Genomic DNA, 25,809 nt, shown 5'->3' on the forward strand with positions numbered 1-25,809 from the left:
ATTTGTTCTTTGTGCATTACCTGTTACTATGAGGTAACTATCGCTGGGATGATGTCTGTAGAACATAAGGAAATTGCTCCTGATAGATCTCCAAGTTTTCATTCAGTATTCTCATCAATATGTATGTGCCATGCAAGTATTAAGGGTAGATGCGTCATAAATAAATCTCAGGCACTAAAGGGCAAGCAGAGGCACAGCAGCTCTACCATGGGATGAAATACCTCAGGTAGAGGTCTCACTTCCCAGCAAGCTCATGTCCATGTCATTGTGGATGTAATAGCAAACAACATGATCTATCCAACAGCAATTGCCAGCAGTGCAAACCCCATTCCCTTCCTCACCTTTCCAGTTCCAAACCAGCACTCCCCATCTTGTGTCCTAGCCAGGCCAGGTATTCAGCTCTGCTGAGATTCCCAAGCTCAAAAGGGACAAGCCTCAATGAAAGAAACACAACTTCTCCCTCTGTCTAATTTCTGATGTAACTCTTCCTGTCCCTTCAAACCTGGTGCCTATAAAATAGCCACATGATACTCTCCGTCCTAATAATGGCACACAAGATTACTATATGCAGAATGAGGAATTTGGTGACAGCCCTCTGTACCTGCTGGGCCCGGGTACAGCACTTTAGTGCAAGAGAGCAGAAAAGGTGACCTTGTTATTAGTTTCCAGCCATACTAAAAATGTGCAGGTCCTCACGGAAGTACACTGAGCCAGCAAATCCCTAGTACCTTTGACCAGAAAGTGATTTTACACTCTCTCTGTAGATACGCGAGTTTGAAAACATTGACTGTGTGTCCTTCATCCTCACTTGCATTTACTTTTTATTGACTGGGGCTGTAGAAAGAAGTGAACTGTAGGACTCACTGGAGAAGCATGCAGTATAAGAAATGACCCTGGTTCTTCAGAGAAACTGCGCAAGTTACAAATGTGACTTCCCCCTACCCTCCCAGCTTTTCAATTCGAACCATTTGTGTGGTTTGGTACATGCTGGGATGCGCAGCCTGCTCCAGGATACCCCGGGAAGCCTCAGCTCGTGGTGGTGCAGTCCTGTGCAATATCTGTGGTGGGGCTCCCTGGCGCTCTCCTTCCCGCCTGGCATATGATATTTGGCATACAGCATATTTACGACAGAACGTTAGACTGAGGTGAAAATGCAGATCTAATCTTTTCATCTCTCTCCTACACATCTAAGAAAGCCTGACAGCAGACTCAGCAGAGGCTAGGAAGGGATTCCCCCCGTCTGCATGGCAGATCGCATTGGCTGGATGCATTATACAGGGAGAAGTTTTCTTCTGAGGCAACATTGCCGAAGGCAGGTTACTGGGCTTGATAGATAAAAGACATGAACCAAAACAACAACGCTATGTTCTCATGTTAATTGTCAGGCTGTTCTCAGGCCTGTAGTTTTAAATTTGGCTGAGCTGAGGATCAGTTGAACAGGGCTTGTTTTGTCACATGATTTTTAGTGTTCGCAGTAAGCTGTTAACAAGCTCTGGCAGATTTACGGTCACTAGACACACTTCTGCAAACACATTGTTTATAATTACAGTGAATTCACAGGGCAATGACCACAGAGGGACTGCTTACTATATCTGGCTGTAATGTACATTACCATAAAGCCGTCAGAGAGCGTTCCTGTGCCGGGCTCTCGCGGCAGGCTCCCGCTGGAAGTAGTGGTTAGCTGAGCACTGAACCTTGAACTGGAGGCACGCCACTGGCAGCTTCCCCATCCACTATGTGGGCTCAAGGAACTATTTCTCAACTGCTGAAAATAGGAACTTGCACTTTAATGTTTAAATACAATGAAAAATGCTTATGAGTCAACATCTGCAAATTTCGGTTTGGCATTTTAAGGTATTTCCTGGTACCTATCCATAGTACAGATTTATTTTTTTAAAATGAAGATGCTCACAAGCATCAAAATAAATTAGTCATGAAGTAACAGTGCTAAATGTTATCGATCTATGTGTTTTAAGAAAGATGCTCAGAGTTACAACGTACAAATTTTACAGCAGTGCAGAGCTGGTAAAAAGCATAAAGAGAGAATTAGAGGTGAACTTGTACATAAATTGCAAGGGTAATACTCACCATCAAACATTCCTTCTTTTGAAAGTCTACCCCATTATCTTGTACTGAAAACTTCACCTTTACAAAGAAAAAACAACAACAAAAAAAAACCCATTCAGGGCTGCAGTTTTTCTTTCAAGTAGGAAAGTCCCCTGAAAACTTTTCAATACTGCTGCTACTTTGATAAGCCAAATAAAAAAATAGGGAAATCCACTTCAAAGCAGCTTCTTCATTATAATTTGCCACTTTGCATCTGTTTTGTGGCTGATACTGTAGCTGCTAAAACAAATTGATTTGGCAGTTGAAAATTATTTGAAAATATTACTCTATTGCTCAAAACACTAATTAAGTGCATAAGCATACAAAAGCCTGAAATAATCAAAGCTGCAAGGCATTAATTATTCAATTTTCTTAGTGTCTTCTGGACTGTGCTAGAGGTAAGAAAAAGGAGTGTATATTTAACCTGCCAACCATCATAAATAGCTGTAAACTCATATTAGAAGTCATTTATTTCCATCAATTATCTCTGAAGAGCAACTCCAAGATTCCAACCAGTTGCAAACATGGCACCACAGACCCATTTATTTGAACATGGATGAGCCTTAAAAAAATTAACCAATAATCCACTGCTAAACAAGACACTTCCCAATGAATTCAATCAATTGTGAATTGTCCATTTAAAGTCCAAATTTAAATGGACTCTTATAAGATCAATGAACTACTGGTCACTTCTGTACTATGTAAATAGGATAGTAGCATCGTTTGAATAAACTGAAAATCAGTTCACCCTGCCTCCGTGTTCAAGCTAACAGAAAAAGTTATTTAACCAATTCTTGTGAAAACAGCTGGCTTGTTCTTTTGTAAATTCTGCCCAGCCTTGAAAAAACTAGTTTTGCAAAGCACATTGAGGAGGAAATGCCTTTAAAGACCAGGCAATTGTGTAAAGAAAAAGGATTATGTGACAATTGTACTTCAGGCAATCCTTGCCGAGATTTCCAAAGCTGTCTCCTAAGCCTGGGGTTTATTTTCTCTGCTTTTGAAGGTACAAACTGTGAACTGGAAATCGATGAGTGCTTGTCCCAGCCATGCCTGAATGGGGGGACCTGCCACGATTCCCTGGGGAGTTTCTCCTGCTCCTGCACGCAGGGTTTCCTCGGGGACCTCTGTGACACCGACATCGACGAGTGCTCCAGCCAGCCCTGCCTCCACGGGGGACACTGCACGGACGGTGCCAACGGGTAGGTCTGCCAGCCCTGGGCAGGGCTGAGCCTGGTGCTCCTGGTGCCTGCCTCTGCAGATGGCAACGCTACGGGAGCCTGCCCTGCCGGCTAGCTCATTTCCTTCGAAATTCTACATTTCACCTCTTGGTCCTGTGCTAATTTCAGTTTCGATCTGAAAAGGATTAGAAAATACCAGTCTGGTGTCAGAGCCAGTAAGACAACACAACATTTATGGCAAAGACTGACCAATAAATATATTTTTCATATTTGTACTTTAAATATTTACAACACGCTGTTTTGCTGGCTGTTAGTACTGTCATTCAGATATGAATTCTGTTTCTAATGCTTACCAAACTTTAGTTTCCAAGAAAGATGTGAGATTGTATAAAACTGAATTTTCTAACAGCAGCTGCCCACACTGACAGACAGAAGGATTAGAAGAGAGAGGCAGAGAAAAACTGTAGTAACAGTAACCATAGTAATACATATCATTAGGAAATATGTCAGAAATTTTACAGGTATACAGTACAACAGCTACTTTTTCAAAACAACCTGCAGTCCATGGGCAAAAAAATAATAACAGTAATAAAAAAAGAAGGAGACTACAAGGCAATGGAAAAGTGAGATTCTCCATCTACAGTTACTGGCCCCACGCAGAGGTCTAAGCAGAGCTCTGAAATTCACTCACCAGTACTGGATTTTCTGACTCAGCACGAGCTTCCCTAACTGAACACACATATAAGCTCAGTCTGAAAGTTCCCAAGTGTATTCATGCAGGTGCTCCTCTTGCCAGTATAGGATTTGTCCTTTATTGCGTATTTTCCAGTTTTTATAGAGCAGTTCTGAAGACTTTGGTGCCCCAAAAATCAGTCTAAAAGTCACGCCAGCAAAAGACATGCTTGCCTTGAGTAAGGGGGGAAGAGATCATATTCTGGGAATGAGCTTTTGTTCAGTGTGGTGACATGGCACCCACCTTGTGGAGCTTCTTTTCAGCAGCGCTGAACAGCTCTGAGCAGGACAAAGCAATTTATTATTTTCCAGTGTAGCTAAAGCATGACAGCAGGGAGAGGGGGTCACCTTGGACCTGACTCGCTCACAGACCTGTGTAGTAACCTGGAAGCTTTTTGAGGATACACATGTGAGGTGAACAACTGGGATGCTCATTCAGGCCAGACTTAATCCTGCTCAGTTTTCTCCTGGCTTCTAAAGCTGAGGTACATGCAAGACCAATTTTAATTGGCTTGTAATACTGCAGGGTATCTGGAGAACAACTGGAGCTCTTTCCGTATTTGTTATGTGATGGAAAGGAATGGACAACAAAGCAATTCAAAACAGAAGGGTGCCCAGCAATTTCCTTTCTTATGTGTATTTTTGGGGATAAATGAAGAATTGTGGTCTTTACGCAGGAGTTTTCCTTTTCTGAATAATCTACAGTACAGCTGAGGCTTTGGTGTCTGCCACCAGCTCTCACAGAAATGTGTACAAGGCAATGAATTTAGTGCAATGTAAACACAAACATCAAACCAAATTCTCTCCCAAATTTCAGACTGATCTTCCAGCGATCATCCATTTCATGAATGCAACAAAGTATGAGCTGATCTCTTAAAGAAACATTTTCACGTAAGTGAATGTTCTTATTTAAACTCAACAATTTACAGACTTAGCTGGACTACAAAATCTAGTGTGCCTAGGCACAGAGGATACCTCTGCATGCTCCATGTATTTTTTTCTATAGGAAATATTGCCAGGAGCTCTAATGTTCATAGGAGATTCCATAGGAAAGAACATCTACATGTATTGCTTTCTGCAGATTGTGAGAACATCAAACAAGAAGTCAAAAAAATATGCTAGGTAGAGGATCAAAATTGTCTTACTATAAAAAGCCATCTGCCTGCTCAGCTGTAGCCTGCTCACAAGCAGGGCACCTTCCAGAATCCCTGAAGGTCGCCAGCAATGTCAAATGCTAAAAGATACCCAAGAAAAAAGACACACAGGTAGGGCTGCACATTAAGCAGTGAGTTCTGGATATTCCTCACTGCTCCAGGATTCTGAACCAAAGGGAAAAGTAGCTTGGACACAGCCAGGAAAAAAAGCTTTCACCACAAAGCTGAACAGCACCAAACTGAAGGTGCATGGGAGAAACGTACTAAAATCTCAGCAGAAGAAGGAGATTTCTGGTTTGAGAACATACTTCAGAATGAAAATTATTTTTCTGATTCACATCTCCCTCATTACTTTTTATATCCAAAATTCAAATGCCACCTGGTCTAAGTCATCTCTGACTTTGATTTAAGAATAATCCATACACCAGTAACACACTGGCCTGCCAGAAGCTTCTGCTTATGCACACACTTAAACAGTGTAGTAAAAAGTTTACACTTTTTGGTCCGCTAGACTGCAGGAGCCAGTTGTTCTCTCATGTTGCTTTATGTTCAACAATTTCACCTTCTCTCCATATATTTACACCAAGTCTAAGACTCGGATATTGAGCACAGAAATTATCAAATAAGTATACTTATGTCTTGTTCAGCAAAATGCCCCATGAATGCAATTGTACAATAATGGTTTATCATTTTAATGTAAAACAAAAAATAAGAATAAATTTTTGCTTCCTATAGTTATTATTAGACCAAGATCATACAAGCCTGCACAGTTAACATGTCTTGCAAAAGCCTCTTCATATGACATGTACATCTTAACTTTGTACTTGATGACCAAAGAACAGGAATGATACTTTTTATAACAGCTCTCCTGAAAAAAAAATGCAAACTTTTTTTTAACTCCCAGATATTACTGATAGCTGCATGTTGCTCATTTCTACATATACACTTGTTTGTTTACTTTTGTTGTAGTGACATTGCTATCAAAAAGGAGCTGTATTACTGTTGTTATTGGGACTAAGCAAACAACTGATATTTTTGTTCTAACAATAAAAGGCTGGTTTTTAGGAAAAAAAAAATCATTTAGTTGAGGAACAGAAAATCTCTTATTTTGCTGGCAATTCAATTTCTACCAGTCCAAAAGTAAGGGATACTAACACACTGCCTCCCCCCTTTTAATTTTCTGAATAATGTTAAGCCTACAAAATAATTTTTTAAAAAAAGCATTGGAAATGACATAAACTTTTTTTTTTTCTCCTAAAAATTAAAAAAAGAAGAAGAAAAAAGAAGGATCAGTAATTCTCAGGGCTCTGTCAAAACCAATTTGAATTCACAAGCAGTTCTTTTTCCCCAGACAAAACCACATACTTCAGGGAAAAGCTCATTGCTGGTTCCCAATTTCTGCGGTTTCTCCTAAAGCACCAGGTGGTGGTCTAGAGCTGGCCTCGACCCTGTGAGCTGCTAGCCAAGGCTACACAAGAAGCCTGTGCATGTTTGGGAACAAAGCCCAGATCTCTTGACTTCCAGCCTGAGTGAACATTGCATTCTGTGTTGTAGGTACAGCTGTAACTGCACCGGCACTGGATTTATGGGCTTGCACTGCGAGACCCTCACTCCCTTATGTTGGTCACAACCATGCTACAACAACGCCACTTGTGAGGACCACGCTGACAATTACACATGCCACTGTTGGCCAGGTACGCTCCAGGTTCTCCTATAAATATTCCTTGAGTAGTAGTAGAGGTGTCCTTTTTTTTTTTTTCCTAATACAATAAAAGGTTAAATCTCCATAACCTTAAAAGTACTCTATGGGCTTGTGTTTACATGGGCTTCACTCATCACAAGGCAGAGCCCTTTGGGTAAGTTGCTTGCTTTTGCAGCTAAGAATTGATTTTCCTGTACAGCAGAAGTGGGCAAAACAAAAAGCATCAGTATTATGGTACCAAGACAGGAGATAAGTCAACGTTGGGAGCCATCTCCCAGTTACTTAATCCTTCAAACCATGTGATACATGCATCACTGCTGCAGCTGACCCTTTTTTCAGTCTTCATCAACACAACCTTGAAACCAGTCTAAAAACTTCTGTCTGGCAGTGGGCACTGAAACCCACAGGCTGTGTTCTCTACCAGCACTGCTTGTGTATCCAGCTGTTTGCAAAGAGGCCCCACACCCCGGGGGGGACACAGACCCCGTGCTCCTGAGAGACTACACCACTCTTCCAGCACACAAACTACAAGAAGTCTCCCTAAGGAGTTTATGTCTGTGATCTTACTGAGGATGAAGGAGCGCAGACAGCACTGTGAGGACTAAAGGCCTCAGTGTTGTTGCACTACACGAGTCTTGGTGCAACAGATAAGGAAAAATTAGGCAGAACCCTTCGCATTTTCCAGAATTCAGGGATCCTTGTAGCACTTCAACCTCCAGATGAAACACTTTACAAACACCAAATGATTTATACTGCCCTCCCCTGCCTTCCCACAACCTGAGAGTGTATTTACACCACGATTGTTACCCATGCAAATCTCCATGCTAGTGCCTGAAAAAGACCCAAACAAATCCTTTATGGCACGGCACAGCTCAGCTTACTAATGCAGAGTAGCCGCAGCAATGTCCTGCTGCCAAGCCCTGGCAGGGAGCTGCAAGGGAACATTCACACCTTCAAGGAGCTGAGGAAAACTTTCAGCACACGACAAAGCCTGAAGCCGTGTGCAGCTACTATTCACAGTGTATATTTTGGGGTCTGGAAGGGAAGAATAGCACACAGAATTATAGAATTATAGAATAGTTTGGATTGTAAGGGACCTTAAAGATCATCTAGCCTTCCAATACCTGAAAGGAGCCTATAAGAAATATGGAGAGGGAATGTGGTGACACGACAAGGGGAAATGGCTTCAAACTGAGAGCAGGTTTAAGTCAGATATTAGGAGAAAATTCTTTACTGTGAGGCCCCGGCACAGGTTGCCCAGAGAAGGAGTGGCTGCGCCATCCCTGGCAGTGTTCCAGGCTGGATGGAGGCCTGAACGCCCTGGTCTAGCGGGAGGTGTCCCTGCCCACGGCGGGGGCTGGGAGCTCCCAGTGTCACATCCCTGACCTTGTCGGTGTCTCCGCAGGGTACGCGGGCTCCCGCTGCGAGGAGGACATCGCCGAGTGCCGCAGCAACCCCTGCCTGTCCGGCGGCCACTGCGTGGAGCGCTCCTGGGCCGGCCACTACGGGCTGGTCCCGGGGCTGCCGCCGGCCTTCCGCTACGACCGGGCCGAGGGCTACATCTGCCGCTGCCCGCCGGGCTTCGCCGGTAAGGGCCGGGTCGGGGGAGGGGGTCCCGCCAGGCAGGGCCAGGGCCGAGCCCGCCGAGCGCTCGGTCCCGCTGCCGGCCCCGTTCTACCGCCCGCGGCAAAGTAACCTCCACTGGTGTGCACAGCTCTGCTCTTACAGGGAAAAAGTGTCGGATTTACAGCTAACCATAATCCTGACAGAGGTGCGTTCAGACCTGCCTTTATTCTACCACAAGCCTGCACTGTTTAGCACAGCCGCAAACCACTTGGGCTTGGACTGTGTGCTTCTGGGGCTACAGTATTGTTCTGTCAACCCCACCCGCTAGTTCTTTCTAAAGGAAAAAAATAATTAATAGCTAGATTAATTTACCTAGCCTTCAATTTCTCGTTCCATTCATCTCCCGAGAAGCTTATAAACTTCATGTCATGGGAGATGCATGACTGCTGTCTCCAGCATAACAAGTACAAAAGTTTATGGGAGACCACAGCTTTCACTCTGAATTCTCTACTTATTCTTCTTCAAAGTGGCATCAAGACTTGTTCCAGCGCTTCCCCTTAACTGTCCTTCCCTGTCCTGTCACTAAGTGTTGCTGTTGTTCTTTTGTTCTGCCTTAGAGAACACACTATGAGCCTTCTACTCAGGCTTTCAGTCTTCCAGGCTGTCCCAAGCACCCCCTTACCTCTCCACATGCCCCTGCTTTCTCTTCACCTCCTTTCGGTGATGGCCAGACTTCCAGTTTCTTTTCCTCCTGTCTTGTCCTAATTCGAAAACTTCTGAGCTCTGTGAGACAAACTGGAAGGTGTTTTCTTGATTAACTATCATCCTTTATCCTCTCATTTACTTATCAATTGCCTTCACCTGGCTTGTTTGCCTGATTTGGGTCATGATTCTATGGGTTTTGTTCAAATGGAGAACTTACTCCCCCAGCAATACAGACTCTTAAACTGGTCTGAAAACAAAGTGTATCAGAATGTATGTAACTCTATCAATCTTGAATCAATTTTTCAATCCATAATCTCGCTGTTCTCATTCATTTGGAGAGTCATTTGCAGGACTCTCCAAAGCATGAGGGAGAGAAAGTATTGGAGATCCCGAAACTTTTACAGACTCTGTATGCAAATAAAACTACGTTTTTAAAAACCTTAAGTAAGTTTAGTTATGTACATACCTGTTGGATGCTACCTATATAACTTTCATGAGAAAAAAAACCCAAAAGAGTTATTCTTACTGAACAGTTTGCCCACACCACAGCAGGAAGATCAAATCTTTAACAGGGCACTCTGATAGCAGTAGCACCACACATTTCTCTCTGGCCTTTCTCCTTCCCCCAGGTAACCTCAGAATAAAAAGTGCTGAAAATGAGCCTCAGCCTCCTTGGATTTCAGAAGCTTTGGCACAAAAAGCCTATAGGCAGGACTGGAAGTGTTTACCTCTCATCTGGACAAGCAATTTCTCCAATTATAGCCAAATAATAAGTAAACCCCTAGTTTTAATTAGAATTAAAGAAGATTTAAGATTAGAGTTGATAGCAGTAGTATGATTCAAGGTAGCAGGTGAGTCCCTGATCAGGACCACTCACTATTTGGTGCTTATCTAATGGAGATGAACTAACAGCCACCTGGAGAAAAGGTCAAATCCTTTCATCTGGATATCAGCATATTTCATTGACACCCCAAATCTTACATTTCTGCAGCTGTAAGCCAGGAGTTTTTCCAGCCTTAACACCTGAATTGTTTTATGTGCTTTAGATATAACCCCTCAGATTCCTATTGCAACAGGACAGAGATTTTGTTTAATAAACCAAATTAATTTTATTATGCCTCTTTCCTCAGTAAAGCACTCATATAACGTTGTAATCATATGTCACTAAAGGGGGTTATATGCAGAAATATTAATCCACATACCCTGCATTGCAAGGGCCTGATCCAAAAGCCATTGATATCAGTGGAAAGATGTAATTAAAGTGAGGGTGGCTGCCAATATGTAACAAGCATCTTTGAACTGACTGGATAAGATTGCAAACAAATTAGTGTAACTGAACTGAAAAACTGAGAATATCCACCTTTTGGATGGTAGTTTTAAACTTAAGGGCAGGAGATAATGAAGCCTAAACACATGCCTATGTCAGGATAAAATTTTTCCCTCAGAAACTGGGAGAAAGGAATAAATATTACCTGGCAGTGTCTTGTTACAGTGATTTTTCGGGTGACTTGAAAAACAGTCAGTCATCCTACTGAAAGTCTTGAAAGGATCAAATCTGCAAACAAAATTATTTAGACAATTTGATTCTTAAAAATAAATATGTAAATCCTAGTCTGGAGACTTCATCCCAGCTAGAAACTCTTTGAGGATGTTAGATATGTGCCTTATCCAGATCTAGGACAAAATTTCTGCACAGGTTCTACAAAGGGTTAAACTTCTCCTGTTCCTTTTTAAATCAAAGTGTTTGTGGATACTCAGATTTCAAGAGGTCTCAGTACTTCTGCAGTAGCAAGCCCTAGGTTTTTTATAGTACCTTGGCATGCTGGCCCCCTAGCACAACAGTACCTTTAATAAATTGGGCTTTCATTTAAGGGTCCTGTGATTTGTTGCTGCGAGCTAAAGGCAGTGGTTACCCTAGAACTGTGTCCTTTCATACTGTGGATATATTGTATTGCTCTAGCACTGCACATTTGTTAAAAAGGCTGTTATTTGAAAGGTTAAACTTTTCACTTCGCTCATGAAAACATGTGAGAAAGGAGAAAGGCAGAGCTATGGATTTGGTAGTGACTCATTTCACCAGGTTGTAATAAACTTAACACCATGTCAAAGTTAAAGAGCTTCTGAACTTGCAAGGTCTACCAAGTGACACATTCCAGAGTGGAGTGGAGCCCAAGGAGCAGCGAGTGTGCCAGGCAGGCAGGTCCTGCTCCCTGTGCCTAAAAAGCTGCGCTGCCCATATCTCCAGGTGGGGGGACAGTGCTGGCAGCAGGGATGAAGCCAATCCGTTTTCCCTCAGCACGGTGAGGGTGAGAGGAGCAGAGCTCACTCTCCTGAGTGCAGGCAGGGTCCCTGCTGCCACACACATGAGTGCTGGCTGCTGAGGGCCTGGCCACTGCTGGTGTCTTGTTATCTGCGGTGTGCCAGCTGTGCCACCAGCACTGCTGCTTGCTTTGGCATCAGGAATTCCTAAATGGTTTTTGGCCTTTTTGTTTGTCTTGTTTTCTGTTTTTCCCTTTTAAATTTCCTTGGCCCTTTTCCCAGCCTGTTGGACTACTGCAAGAGAAAATGATATGATCAGACTGGTGTCGTATGCATATTGAATTCCTGGCACATGCATGAGGGAAAGAAACTGTCTCCCAGAGCCAGAAGATGAGGCAGATAAATGGCCAGTATGGGAGAGTGCTGAACACTCAGCTAAGTAAAGAAAACCTCAAGCCAGACACTGATGTGGGAACGTTGTGGGACCTGTACTTAGAAACTGAATTATTTGGGCTCTCGTTCTGCACTTAAGGCAGGGGGACAGAAACACGGAGCACACAGAGCTTCCATCTCCCTGCATGTCTGTAGGTGCTGCTCTGGGCAGAGCACCCAGCAGACAGCAGGGCACACTGACCCAGCCATCCTCCTCCCCCCTGGCCTCTGACAGTGTGGGACAGACACAAATATTATTGATGGGTAATGGGTGGGACCGTGGGCACATTACCACTAACTTGGGAAGCTTAAAATACATGCATACATTTTTCTAACTCTAAAAGTAATTACACATCTTCTTTCTTTTTTAAACCTTCTTAACCATCAGCACAACAATCACACAGCCATCCTTAGCTATATAAAGCAATATGACTTACAAAAACTAAATCAAGCAGATGAATAGTAAAAATCTCATCTCCAAACTCCAAATTTTGTATTTTCCTATGTTTCCTTGTCTGTCCTTCAGCTGTTCACACCATGATAGTCAATCATTCCTCCATTACACCAGGTTAATTCACTTTGTTTCATGGCCTGTCATCACAGTTTAAAGGGTTATTTTCTCTTGATTCTGAGACTTTAGAATAAGACAAAGCTGTTCAAGGAAAGAATGAGAATAAAAAAGGAGAAAATACAGAGAGAAAAAGTAATTTTCAAGTTAAGAAGCTTTCAAGAGCACTGCTCATTTTTTCAGTGGGGCTCAGGCTTTTCCCGCAGGCAAGACGTGTGCTCAAACTCAAAATTAACAGGTCTGGAGGTACTGTTGACTAATTATTATTCCCATACAGGCAAAGTTTCAAGAAAGAAAGTGTTGTTACCATGAAATATCCATCAACGTTAGCTGATTCAAGGAGAAATTCCAAATACATTTGTGTGTACTACACACATGAATTGCTGAAAAATTAGAATTAGGGCTTGAGATCTCGCTCTCTCTCTTTGGACTTCTTGCCACTCTGGAACAACAGAGAGGCTGTAATTGGCATGCAAACACACTTCTTCACTGCCCAAACTCCGTTCACAGTCAGTACAGGGTCCCTTTTTCACTGTGGGACTGCTGTGAAATGTTCCCTTACAAAACCAACTCGGTGGTGTCAGGCAGATGTGCAGCACAACATGAAAAAGTGTGGCTGTCTTCTGAGCATAGCAAGGAAGTTACTGCTTTCCTAGAGAGATTTCTACAGCACTGCCCTATCTCTGTCCCAGCCCCTGTGATCTCCACGTGTCGCTGTGTTCAAAAGCACAGGGGGAAGGAGGAGGAGAAGCTCCTGTCCCTACTCCCATCCAGTCTCCTGCAGCTCCAGCATTCCATGGCCAGCCTAGGCACGGGCTGGACCAACACACGATGCCCTCAGGGCCTGGCAGGCACTTACTGCCTGTAAAAACCCTACACCAAACAGACAATTAGCACTTTAAGGTACTTTTTCCATCTCTGCTAAAGCCTCTGATCTTGAAAGAGCATTTGGACAAGCTTTTAATGATTCTACCCACTAATACTATTTAACATTTCTTCAGTCAGTAGCATCCTGGTAAGGAGATATTCATGTTGTCATCAGAATTGATTCCTTCTCTGTTGGCTCCTCCTCTACTACTGCCACTGAGTTCTTCCTCTCCCCTTTTTTCTTAATTTTTGGAAATGGTCAGAATATTTTCGTAGAAAGGCAAAGAGTATCCTTTATCCCTGGTCTGTGGTCTATTCCAGGGGGAAGCAAATGCTTTCAGGCCCCAAGAATACAGCGTCCTCACTGGTTTCTTGCTTGTCTGTTTATTCACAATTGAACTGCTTTCTTTGCAATAAGCACCAGTGATTTGTCACATGCTTAGCTCCCAGACCAAGCACACTGTTAGGTCAGTGTAATTACTCTTTCTGGATAGTTCCCCAGAAGGAAAGCCGAGGCTGAGTTCACAATTCACACCCTGTATGGTAATGGCCATACAAGGGCAGCAATACCTCAGAACATTGTGGGCAGCGCTGAAATTGGGTTGTAGCTGGACGAATTTATGAATCTGCCATTCCTTTATCAGTTACCATTACAGAACTAGTGGGACATTTCAATTTAATTTCTACTGCAGGTAGTGTTCCTCTTGAAGAATTTTAAGAAATACCATTTAGTGAAAGAAAGTGTAATTTTTACATTCTTCCACCATATAAATCACCACAGCAACTAAGACTGACTTGTGTTTTTCATGACAGCTCTTTCCTTAACAGCCCATATCTTGAGACACTTTATGAAAGCCTAATAGCTTTTTTTTTTTTGGCAAAAATTAATCTTCTTATGACTTAACTTGCCCCCTGCATGGCAGCAGACGGTGAGAGCGATTGCTTGAAGGCACTGACTCTACTTGTAATGGTTACCTAGTCTTTGCCACTGGTTAAAGAACCCTGATTTAGTGGAAGACACTTCCCACAGGCAAGTGGGGGGTAGTACTCAGAAAAGAGTAGCATATGTCTCTAAGTGATAGTAATACCAGCTGAAAACATTTCTGTGATTACAATATTCTGCAGCTGGGGTTTCACCTCACTAAAATCTGAATGTTTGTGTATTATTCCCCACTTCAGAGAAATAAAATAAGGTCCAATATGATCATAAGGAATGACATTACTTCAATGAACAGTGGAATCTCACAGCCCATGGAGGATGAGTTTGTACATCATTATCAGATCCACTTACCATATTTAATGTGCTCCAAGTAGAGACTGAAATAGTTTCAGATCCTAGAAATAAAATATGCATCTAGCATGGGCGCTGACTATGCAGAGGACTCCTTTTAATGAAATAAAATTCAGGTTTATTGAAAATTTCAGCTTGTCCCTATTGTTCCTATTGTACAAGGGAAGTTTTTGACAGAAAAGTATTTTTACTGGTAATGGCAATCTTCGTTAAAATTTTGTAAAAGCTGAACCATGATCATTAGGAAATGAGCTCTCAAGCTTTTCATGACAGCTGTTTACAGAATTAGCTCCCAAACCTGGTTTGCAGCACTGGGACTGATATTTAGGACCCTGATATACCTATATATATTTTTTAATGAGAAATATGTATTACAATCTCCCTCCTTCTTGCAAGTTCCAACTAGAAATGCAAAGACATTTCAGCCATCATTTCTGCATTATTCAGCGCCAAAAAAATGCACAAAGCTCAGATGTTTTTGGGGAGCTTTTTTGAGCTAGAAATATAGGATATTCAAACATTCTTATTTTCAGAACATGTATAGAGTTTTATGCTTTAAAATTTGACAGCTGACCCATCATTACTATGATCTATTTTCTCTAGTTGCACTGATATGTTAAGCTGTATAATGTAGTCCAGTGTGATTGACAGAGCCTGGAAGCAGTGGATATTTTGAATCTGGCACATCTCTCTGTGTTAAACAGTGTTGCACATAAACACTTTTTAGCATGAAAAGCTTTTTCCTTGAAGGGACAGAGGAGGGGATGAATGGCTTTTAATCCATAAGCTCCCTGATCTAGCAACACACCAACAGATAATGTCCTCAGATTTAATGAATTAGTGTGTCCAGTACCTGGCAGAAAATGCTTAAAGAAAAAAAAATTTAAAAAGAACGGCAGTTGGATATTGTTTGGCATCAAGGATAATGCTTTTTAAGCACCTGTTATTTTCCTGACACTCATTCTTGGTGGGTCATTCCATCATATGATTGACTACTTGTTAAATCAAGTCTATCCAGTAAGAATTTTCCTCCTGAGGCCTTCTTCAAGCCCTGCCTACTTGCCTTTTTGATTTCTTTCTTAAATCTCTGGATAAACCTTTCCTATCCTTTTTAATTGGCATACCTCATATATTTATAGTCTCTCCACAATCCAATTTTGCCGCCTCTTGACTGAGCTTATGAACCTGCTCAGTCCTGTCTTTCTCTATTGAGGAATCTCTCTGGCCTTTTCATTTAGTGCTTGTTTTTCCCCAGACCAGCAACGTTACATATCTGATGGCACAGGCTGCCACTAATGAGAGTTGAGTTTAAAGTGTGATCCAAGTGATAACCCTGCACAAAAACGGGTAAAATCAAAGGTGCTGCACACACCAAACTGACAGCAGAACTTTGCTCATCTCCTTCAGAATTGGATTGTCCATCTCAGGAGTTACTTTACAGCAGATGCTTTTTAGCACTGGTTTGTGTAAGACTACATTTTTCTGGTTCAATTATGGTTGAATTGCAAAGTTAAGCAGATGCACAACTTTTGCCCAAACAGAAAGGAACTTTCTTTAAATCTACACATTCAGCTTTCACTGCTCTGGAGAAAGTGCTTGACAAGTAGAGAGTAAAGAGAGGACCTGTGTTATGGGACTAATATATTTTACTTTCTCAATACTTTTTAATTTATGGAATATTTAAGGTCAAATGTCAAGTGATAAACAAAATGACCTGATTTAATAGTTCAGTGTTTTGTTCAACAGATGATTTCAAAACCAGCCTTAATAATGTCACCATTGTGAACCCCATTAAAATCCAGTTTGTTGGAAATACAGTAAATTATACAGCCAAATATTTAAGAGGCATTACTTCTCTTTTCCTACATAACAGAGGAGCTCGAGTGGCATGGGAGAAGCTGGTGGAGTTCAGTCAGAAAGAGAACATGACCTGGTAGTTCTGAACCACGTGCATGTAGTATAAATGTGTGTTCACACACATATGTGCTGATACACAAAGAAATACATATATGTGTAAACATACATAACAGCTAATTCAGAGTACTTTATTGCTCTGCTTACGGAAAGCCTTACTAGCTAGAAAGGTCCCCAGCTTTCATTTTTGCTATTTTGAAGGGCACAGTTTTCTGTCTGGATGGTTTTGAGGTGAGAATGAAGGATTTGTCTTCATTCCTTTCTGCAAAATTTGCAGCATGCTGGCTGACCAGGAGCGTTTCTGTTGGTGTTCACTACTAAATAATTATTTTAAGTGCATGGCTTCTGACAGTGGGAAATGCATGATGTTTGCATGCCAAACCTGCATATGTTTGCTCTGAAGGCAATATTGGCCTACACTGAGCTAAAAAATTAAAGTATGCTGCTGTTAAATTGCTTTGGCATCAAATAGAAATGATACAATGCCATTCATCACTTTGTTCGTTTAGAGGTTAAAGTTTTTATGCAGCTTAGCATAACTTTGTATTACTTTGCTAAAAAAGTATAAGCTGCTGTGAAAACGTGCAATCTGTTTGGACTGGCATCAGCATTTTGGTACCAGTGGAACTCTGAGAACCAGGTTCCCTGTACCCCTTCTGTACCTGTGAGCCAGCAGAGGGAGCGTGAAGCGCTGTCCATGTCCAGCATCTGTGAGACATTAGAAAATTCTGGCTAGAGCTGACATGTCAGCGCTGTCCTTGGAGCCTGATCTGGGAGATGCTGCTTCCCAAAGTCTTTGTGATGAACACTGCTTGCTAGTCCAAATTCTTAGTGTCAGTTTTTAGCTTTTGCATCACACACAGTTCGATTAGCAGGATCTTCCACGTGAAGCTCAGAGATACTGGTCTGCAGCCAGCCATGCAGAGTCCAGCCAGGGCTGTAAAAGCTATGGAGAAAACAAGCACCAGAGTTTTAAGTAGAAAAGAGTAATTTGATGACCCAGACAGGGCTATTCCTAGCTAAAATTTCTTAGCACCTTGTAGGCTTGGCTTTCACACAAGAAGAAAAACAAATTAAGAATCTTACTAATTATACCAGTGGTCCTGCTGACAGAGCTATTGGGCTGAAGGGAGGCACCCAGAATGAATTTTGCACCCTCTCTTGACAAAAAATAAGTTTGACCCAAGAATTGTGCAAAATGTTTACGTTTTTCTCTTCATACCTAAAATATCAGCAAAGGATTATTTCAGACCCTTACATAAGGTTCCCATAATGCCAGTGGCAGAAATGACATCAGTTTTTAAAGCATAAAAGGCACCTCATCTAGGCTCAGAAATGTCAGTAGTAATTACAAACTTTGTTTTCAGGTGTAATCAATTCTTTATTTATGGTGTGAAATGTTTTTTACCCTTTTGAACTTTCACCATTCTAAGCCAAGCAATATTGTTGGCATGTTCCTTTAAAAATAATTGCTTCTGAACTGAGAAATTGAATGTCAAGTTCCAAGTTGATGTAAATTAAATGGGTTGCACTAATAGTCTGGCCCGTGGTAGGAGTGAGTGTTTCGATTCTGGGTTTGACTTCAGGACATGACCTCTTGATCACACAGGTCAGCAGAGATGGGAAATATCGAAGAGGTACCCCAGGTTGACGTGGGGAAGAAAGTGTCTAGAACTGATGTATCACAAACTGTCTGATCCATTAAACAGAAGCAATGTCAGGCTCCTCAGAGAATAAAGCTTAGTTGTCACAGGTCATTATGCTCTTCAAAAAAAGAGTTGGAAGGAAAATCACGATGATGGAAATCCTCAAGGCTGTCATGTACACATAATCTTCTAAACCTTCCTGGATTAACACTGCCAAGCCTGTGCACAGGGGGAAGGGAGTAAAGAACCCAAATATTCTTAACTTCTACAGTGCAATTATGTGCCAGATTTCCCACCTGTAGCTGTTAGAAAGGATTATTTTATAAGATACAGCATTTTAAAATTGAAAGCAGGACATCTGTACAGCTGAGACTCACACTTACGTGACCATGTCTTGAGAAGAATTCCATCCATGAGAGCAATCACATTCACAAGGTCAGGCAATACACAGTTCTTCAAAGGGAACGAGCTGGTGAATTGGGCTGAAGTTTGTATTTTTCTTTTTTATTGAAGGCTATCTCCTGCCTTTAAAACTGGCTTTCGTTTCAACTTCTGCGCAACCCCAGCTCTCTCAGTCTCTCCTCATGACAGATTTTCCAATCCCTCAATCACCTTCAGGGCCCTTGGCTGGACCTGCTCCTTCTTTGTACCTGGGGAGCCCAGAGCTGGGCTTGGTGTGGTCTTCCTGGTGCTGAGCAGAGGTGAAGAGTCACGTCCCTTGACCTGGTGGCAACACAATTCCCAGCACAGCCCAGGAGGCCGTTGGCCCTCTCTGCTGCCAGGGCACACGGCTGCCTCGTGCCCAGCTTGCTCAGAGCACAGCAGGGCTGCTTTCCAGCCAGCTGGCCCCGGCTTCTCCTGCTGGATGGGCTCATTTGTCCCCACATGAAGGACTTGGAGAATCCCTTTATAGAATTTCACAAGGTTCTTGAACATTCCCTGTTTCCCCCGCCTGTTGAGGTCCCTCTGAATGGCAGCATAAACTCTCTGGTGCACAAAGAGCTCTTTCACATTTTGCATACACATATGCATATATATATGTGCATGTGTGTGTATATGTGTGTGTATATATATATATATATATATACAGTTCCCATTTTAATTGTTAATAAGAAAATCACTTTAATGCTTTTGTTGGATTGGACTCAGGAGTTTTGCAGTTTGCTGGCAATTAATTATCACTGATGAGTCCCAGGTCTAAGGTCTTCTCAAGGACATAAAGAATATGTTGGGATTTTGAGTAATAAAAATAAGCAGATAAAGTGAGCACCGAAACTAATTTTATGTGATATACTACATAAAAGCTCTTACATTAATTGTTCCCTGTAGCATCTAGCTCTTAATTATACAGTGTTTGCTAATAAGAGGAACAAGTGATAAAGCCGAGTATTTTTATGTCTGTTCATTGGCACTGTTTGAAATAAACTCGGAGGTGACTCTAGTAAGGCACAGCCTGCTTCTGTTTAGGTACCTGGACTGATTTTTTCAAGTACAAGGAGAATTTCAAAGAAGTTAAGATTGCCTTTTACTGATGACCTGGATGCTGATCCCTTTAAAAATATTTGAATTAACTTAGAAAAGGACTTCTGTTGATTGTGTAAGGAGAACCAGATTAAGGAAAACACTCTCGTTCCCTGGCTGACAATGAACTTTGCACTTTCAATAAACAGTCTTGGAGAGAAGAAAAAAACCCTGGTATAGACAGCTAATTTATGCTGATAATTAATTGCTAGAAGTAGATTTGGTGGATCTGATTCAGATTGCTCTCCCACTGCTGTAATTCTTCGAGTCTGGCTGTGCTAACAACATGACACTAACACAGAGAATTATAGTGATCAATACAATTACGGCTGTAGTCTCTGTCCTGTGGGCACTATTTTTTCTTAGCAAAGAGGGTTCAGAATCTGTTACTAGACCTGTTTGTGAGGCTAAAACATCATGGTAAAACACTGCCTGTAGTACCAAATAAAGAAAACTATTTAAATGCTGTGCTGTGAAAAAGTCTGCACAGCTACAGAAGTTAACCATAACACACAAAGACATAGAAAAACTAGATTTAATCTAGCTAAACCACATACCTCTAATATGCTCCAGGAAATTCCCTATAAGGCGGCCAGGATTGCATGGCAAGCGCACACAGTCTTAGCTGAGGTCCATGCTTTCCCACTGCCATCAGGATTGCTATGTGACCAAGCAAAAATGAAGCTAGTTTGGGTTTCAATCTTCCCAGCCTCGAGATGAGTTAAGCATATGAAATCTTGGATGAACAAAGCCACCATTTAGATGAGTTCTCCCACTACAAAGGGACTAACACTGCAGGGAATGAGGGGAGTGAACACTGCTGCTGAAGTGAAAAGAGGTACGATCCTCTGCCATTCCCACCAACAGAGAGCTGGACTGAAAGATCACAGCCCAAAGTCTCAGGTCATCTGCATCTACATCCTCTCTAGAGCAAGTCACAGCTTATCCAGGAAAGAAAACACACATAAAAAGTAATTTTTTAAAAAATTGATAGTTTGGCATAAAAAGCTTGGATTATTTTCTATATTTAAAGTGCTAATAAATTCCGTAAATACTCTAGGAACAGAGAAATGTAATTATACACAGCATAGATACAGATCATACCCATGCTTTTTACACAGTCATGCTGTGCACAGCTCAAAATACGCTCAGCATAACCATGTTATGTGCACTCACCCTTTCATATTTTACATTTTTCTATTCTCACATCTCCATTATCAATTAAACTCTATAGGCCCTATTAAAACTATGATTTTCTGGCCTTCTGACTTTTTCAGTTTGTTTCAATAAGGACTGACAATGAAGTTATGTGAACACAGTCACTTTTGCATGTTGTGGAGATTCACATTAGTTATAACAAAATGAGAAAATCCTGCAAATGACTGAAATTTTCCAGAGCACCACTTCCAGGGCAGAAGCCGTTTCACACTAGACAGCACAGCGGCCGTGCTTGCCTAGCTCAGTTAAAGCAAATAGGAAACAGCCAACAAGAGACAAGGTAGAAAATCCCTTTTAGTGGAGACAAGGCACTGAGTGCATTTCTCAATGGGTGTGTTCATCAACAGCAAGGACTCTCCTAAAGCCCTTAAGTGTTTGTAGGACGGAAAATTAATTTGTTTTCTAATTCCAGAGTGAATCGTATGCTCCAAACAGATTTTCAAGTCAATGAAACATGACCCTGTATGATCTAATTAAACAACTCAAAGGTATTGGTGGTTTTAAGATCCCTCTGGATATACTTCAGTTCAAATGCACACACATCATCTGTAGGGACAAGCTCATAAATCTACGAAAAATGCAAATCAGATCATTAATGCTTTGCATTTGACAGTCTTGCCACAGTTTTCTAAAAGGTAAAACATGATAAAATCCTGAATTACACATACTCTTTTTACAGGTTATAGAGAACACCAAAATAACCCCATACTGGAAAGCAGAACACCAAATCTGTTTGTCTTCTAAATATCTGGTCCTGAATCAGGTATAAAATAACAAATTCTCTGAAACCTGCTATTACAATTTCTTCTCTGTATGATGCCCTGACCCTTTGAGTGGAGCACTGGACCAGATGATGACCTCTGAGGGTCCCTTTCAACCTAAATTTTTCTATGATTCTGTCCTAATTCTCTGTGTTTTGTGAATTGACTTCTCTGCTCCAGTGCACATGACTGATTACAAAAAAATAATCTATGGCTGGTTTTTTTCTAAATTGTTTCCAGTCTTTTGTCTCTGGTATTGTTCCAATGGTCTCCTTTCCCCACTCTCAATTGTAGCTCAGATCTCTGTGAAGAATTTATCTATGATCTGCAGAATTTCTTAGCATCCCTCACACATCCTATATAGATCGATAGCCCTACACATGCACTCTGTCCTCTTACTGCCCAGAAATGCCCACGTGTCTGACAAGAATTCTGTCTCAAATGCCAGCACAAGTATCTTTGGGGGCACCATTGATTCCTGTATTTTTATTTCCTTTTTCCCGGTCACATCTTTCATCTGTTTTGTCTCCAAAATCTTACCTAGTCTTTTTTCCATCACCTTTTTCCATTTTAACCTGTCACACCCTGTGATTGTGCTCTCCCTCCTCTCTTCTCCCCTTCCTATCTCATACCACCAACATGGCCATAGCTACAACATGTTTGTGCAGCCAGAAAACTAACTCCAGAAGGATGCTGCCTGGGAAAACCGGGCTGCCACAATTTGATTTTCTTCCTTGCCTCCATCAGTCAAACACAGCAGCAGCTGCCTCATTCACCCATATATAAAGCTGACTCTAGAAGCAGGGAAATGAAAGGAAAATGAGTGCCACGCAGGGACATATTTCACTCTTCAACGAGTTTTTCTTTACTCCAGATTCAGACCCTAATCCCACAATTGGATCCACATGGCTGGCTGTGTAAATTGAAGCAGGGGCTGGAGGTGCAGGCTCCCAGCAGCAGTGTTGCTGTGCTGCCCTTGCAGGACACGGCCCCTGGCCCTTGCCAGGCAGTGTCCCCTGACCCCGGCCGTGCCGCGCGCGTGGCTGCGCCGGGGCCCTCGTGTCTGCTCGGGCCTGCCTCGTCCCCCCAGCAGCTGGAGCCAAGCTCAGCCCCGACGGCTGGTTCCAATACTTCTAAAATAAAATAAACACACCCAATCTCACTAAACAACTAATCACCTACAGCATATACATGATTTTCTTCTTCTCGCTTTTTTTTTTTTTTTTCCTCCAAATGAAAACTATTTTAGGTGTGACAAAACATGTGAAACAAGTGGAAAAACATTTCCAAGTACTTTTGGTCTCAGAAAACCTTTACTGATTGACGAGATTAAGGGATTGGGGGTTTTTACCACTTTAAAAAAAATCCATTTTTACTGAAAATTCGAACTAGTCTATGAAACGGGGGGCCAGCAACATTTAAAAAGATTGAATTACAGCATGCCATTCTGAATGTAGCACATTATGAATTCCATATCCCTCAGCTAGAGTGACATATTTAATGATTAAGCCAAGCCACTCAACTCTATTTCTATTTTAATTTTTTTTCCTAGCCAGTATTAACTTTACATGTACATTTCAAATGGCAAGAGGAAAAATAGCAGAATAGTGAATTTGTCTGCAATAAAGGAATAACAAGGTCTTACAACTTTTTGAAATTAGAGTTGTGTGAAAGGTATCATGTGCAAATTAGCCCAATGTTAACAAATTATTTTTATCCTACTATTTTAAAGAATCCTGTTCTCCATGTGCTCCAGCTCTGCTCTGTGTTCTGTCCTTCATTTTACACAAGCTTTTCCTGCCAGGAGAGCAACAGAAATTGCCATGCAAGAGCAGAGCACTGGTCACATTAAGTTCGGTATCGAATGCAAGCCTGTTCTTTACTGAAGAAAAACAGGAGAAAAAAAATCATCCATTTAAATACCCCTCACTTGCTCTACACTGATGTACATAAGAGGAAAACCTCCTTCCTGACCTGCATGGTGACTGATTTATGCCCACAAGCATGGGGTTTAATTACGATGACACAGAGATCGTCAATTTATTTCCTTGCGCTTACTCACTCATGAACATGCATTTCCTCCTTCCAGCAAAAAGTAATTATCTCTTTGCAATTATCTGCACAGATGTGGCAAAGTTAGAATTTTCGTGATTGTGTGCTAAAACCTGGGGCCCTGAAGAATATATGCTCTGCCAGATCTTTCTGCTGGCCTCAGGATTAATGAGTCCCTTGAAGAGAGAGTTGTTTGCACCTGGGGTAGGATTTTATAACAGACATTTCCAAAATTCTAAAATGTAGGCAAAGGAAGTGCTATTTCAAACTCTTTGTCTTCCATAAAGCAATTCTAAAGGGTATCCTACAATCTGTGTTTCTCCAGGGTTTCCTCCTGCTTGCATTTGATACCTGTATGTGCAGGTAATAGTTTGACACACCTACACCTCAATTGCTGGGAATTATTTCATTCAAGGGAGGCCCAAAAACATGGAAAAATAGACTTGGAAGGGACAGACATGCAGGTATCGTTTGGACTGTCAGTGTGTCTAAGGCAGGATCTGCCAGTTTGCGTCTCATTACATTTTTGTCTCTAACCCATTTCTAAGGATCCACAATAGAGTTTACGGCTCCCAGTGGGCATCTTACACAAAGGCTTTGTTGTCTTCTTAGCATTAGAAATATTTTCTTACATCCAGGAACAGCCAGTGTGATCTGGATATTCCTTGTGTGGGTCAAACCTGTGACTTTTTCACCTGATTACTGTGGTCTCAGGGCATAGTTTGCTCTCTTTTTCGTACTGAAAAACTCTTACCACGTCCCATTTCCTCTGCTTGTCTTTTGACTGAACAGCCCTACATTTTTAACCTTTTCTTACAAGCCATATTTTGTCAACCTGCAATCATTCTCATTGCTTTCCTCTGAATTCTTCCTAATTGATCCAAATCTTCCTTGCAGTGCAGAACTAAAAGTGGACTCGGTGTAACTGAAGCATTGCAGACTGAAACTATTGTTCTTCCTGATTGCTGGTTATTCTGGCCTGAGACTGCAGAAACTGAGTGAGCCCTTCCAGAACCGAATACAATATTTATCAGACCATTTCTCCAATTTCTTATGTTCATCTATAAAGGTCATTTTGTCTGTAACACAATCAAAAGTTTAACTTAACCCTACTTTATCAGACAACTTATTAGGCAAGCTTTCTCTGCTAACAGCCACATCTTTTATGAAAACACCAACCAGAGCAAAGCCAGGACAATCCTGAACCAAAATCAAATCCCAGTTTGACAGGGAATCCCTGACAATTACTTTCTGGGCAGGATGACACAAGTTTTATACCTGCTTTATGGTGGTTTCACATGGAATTTTCTCCTTGGTCAGATTATGAAAATGTTATTAGACACAATATTTGACTGTAATTAGAGTATCTGCTCCTGACAGGTTTGTTCAAACTCCCACCAGTGGTTCTGGCACGGCTTTGAGTTTGCTGAATACCCTGCTCGGGGGCTCCCCTGTCCCACTGTGCTACCAGCCCCATGTTGTCACTGAGCTGTAATAGTGGATGTCTGTCCCCTCCTGTTGACTCTGTGTCTGCTCATAACCTTCCCTCAGAGTTCCAAATAAGGTGCACGGTGAACATCAAACTGTAGCACGAGACATCTGAGTATCACTACTAGTCAAGTGCATTCACACTAACTTATCAAACTGAACTTTATTTTGTTTAAAGCTTTCTTTCTTACATTTCCAAAAGTCTGAGTTACATTCTTGGTATATCTCATGATATTTAAACATATTATAGGAAAACTCACTCAATGCCTGTGTCAGAAGCTGGAAGAAGCAGCAGCTCTCTGAGCATCTCCATAAAAACAGTGGTGAACTGTAGATTAAATGAATCCAAAATTGTGTTCTGTGTATAAGTCTTTTGATGAACCTAAACACAAATGTGACACAAGGTCAGTAATTTCCTAATTAGTGAATAAATGAGTTGAGGGAGAAGAAGGAAGTGATAAACATAAGTGACAAAAATAATGTCTGGTGCTAAAATTATCACAGAAATAAGTAGTTAAATCTCCTGAACTCTATTTCCCCCTCATTAAATTTGGTCTAAATCAAAATGTCTTGCTCAAGAGCTGAAGAAAAAACATGTTTTAGTAAATAATTTTTTTCCTGTCTTTAGCACACTCAAAAATCTAGAGAC

At 41.6% G+C, this 25,809-nt stretch overlaps 1 protein-coding gene across 4 annotated transcripts in view; it reads left to right on the forward strand.

The window, feature by feature from the left end:
- The window catches only part of CRB1 (crumbs cell polarity complex component 1), a 143,969-nt gene that overhangs the window by 30,437 nt on the left and 87,723 nt on the right, over nucleotides 1–25,809 (forward strand). For all 4 annotated transcript variants that reach the window (XM_048312179.1, XM_048312180.1, XM_048312177.1 and 1 more), the window contains exons 3-5: nucleotides 3,110–3,305; nucleotides 6,725–6,864; nucleotides 8,278–8,460. In XM_048312179.1, the coding sequence (XP_048168136.1) occupies nucleotides 3,110–3,305; nucleotides 6,725–6,864; nucleotides 8,278–8,460 (519 nt within the window). The remainder of the gene's footprint in view (nucleotides 1–3,109; nucleotides 3,306–6,724; nucleotides 6,865–8,277; nucleotides 8,461–25,809) is intronic.

Source organism: Corvus hawaiiensis, chromosome 9 (genome assembly GCF_020740725.1).
Source record: "Corvus hawaiiensis isolate bCorHaw1 chromosome 9, bCorHaw1.pri.cur, whole genome shotgun sequence".
NCBI lineage: Eukaryota > Metazoa > Chordata > Aves > Passeriformes > Corvidae > Corvus > Corvus hawaiiensis.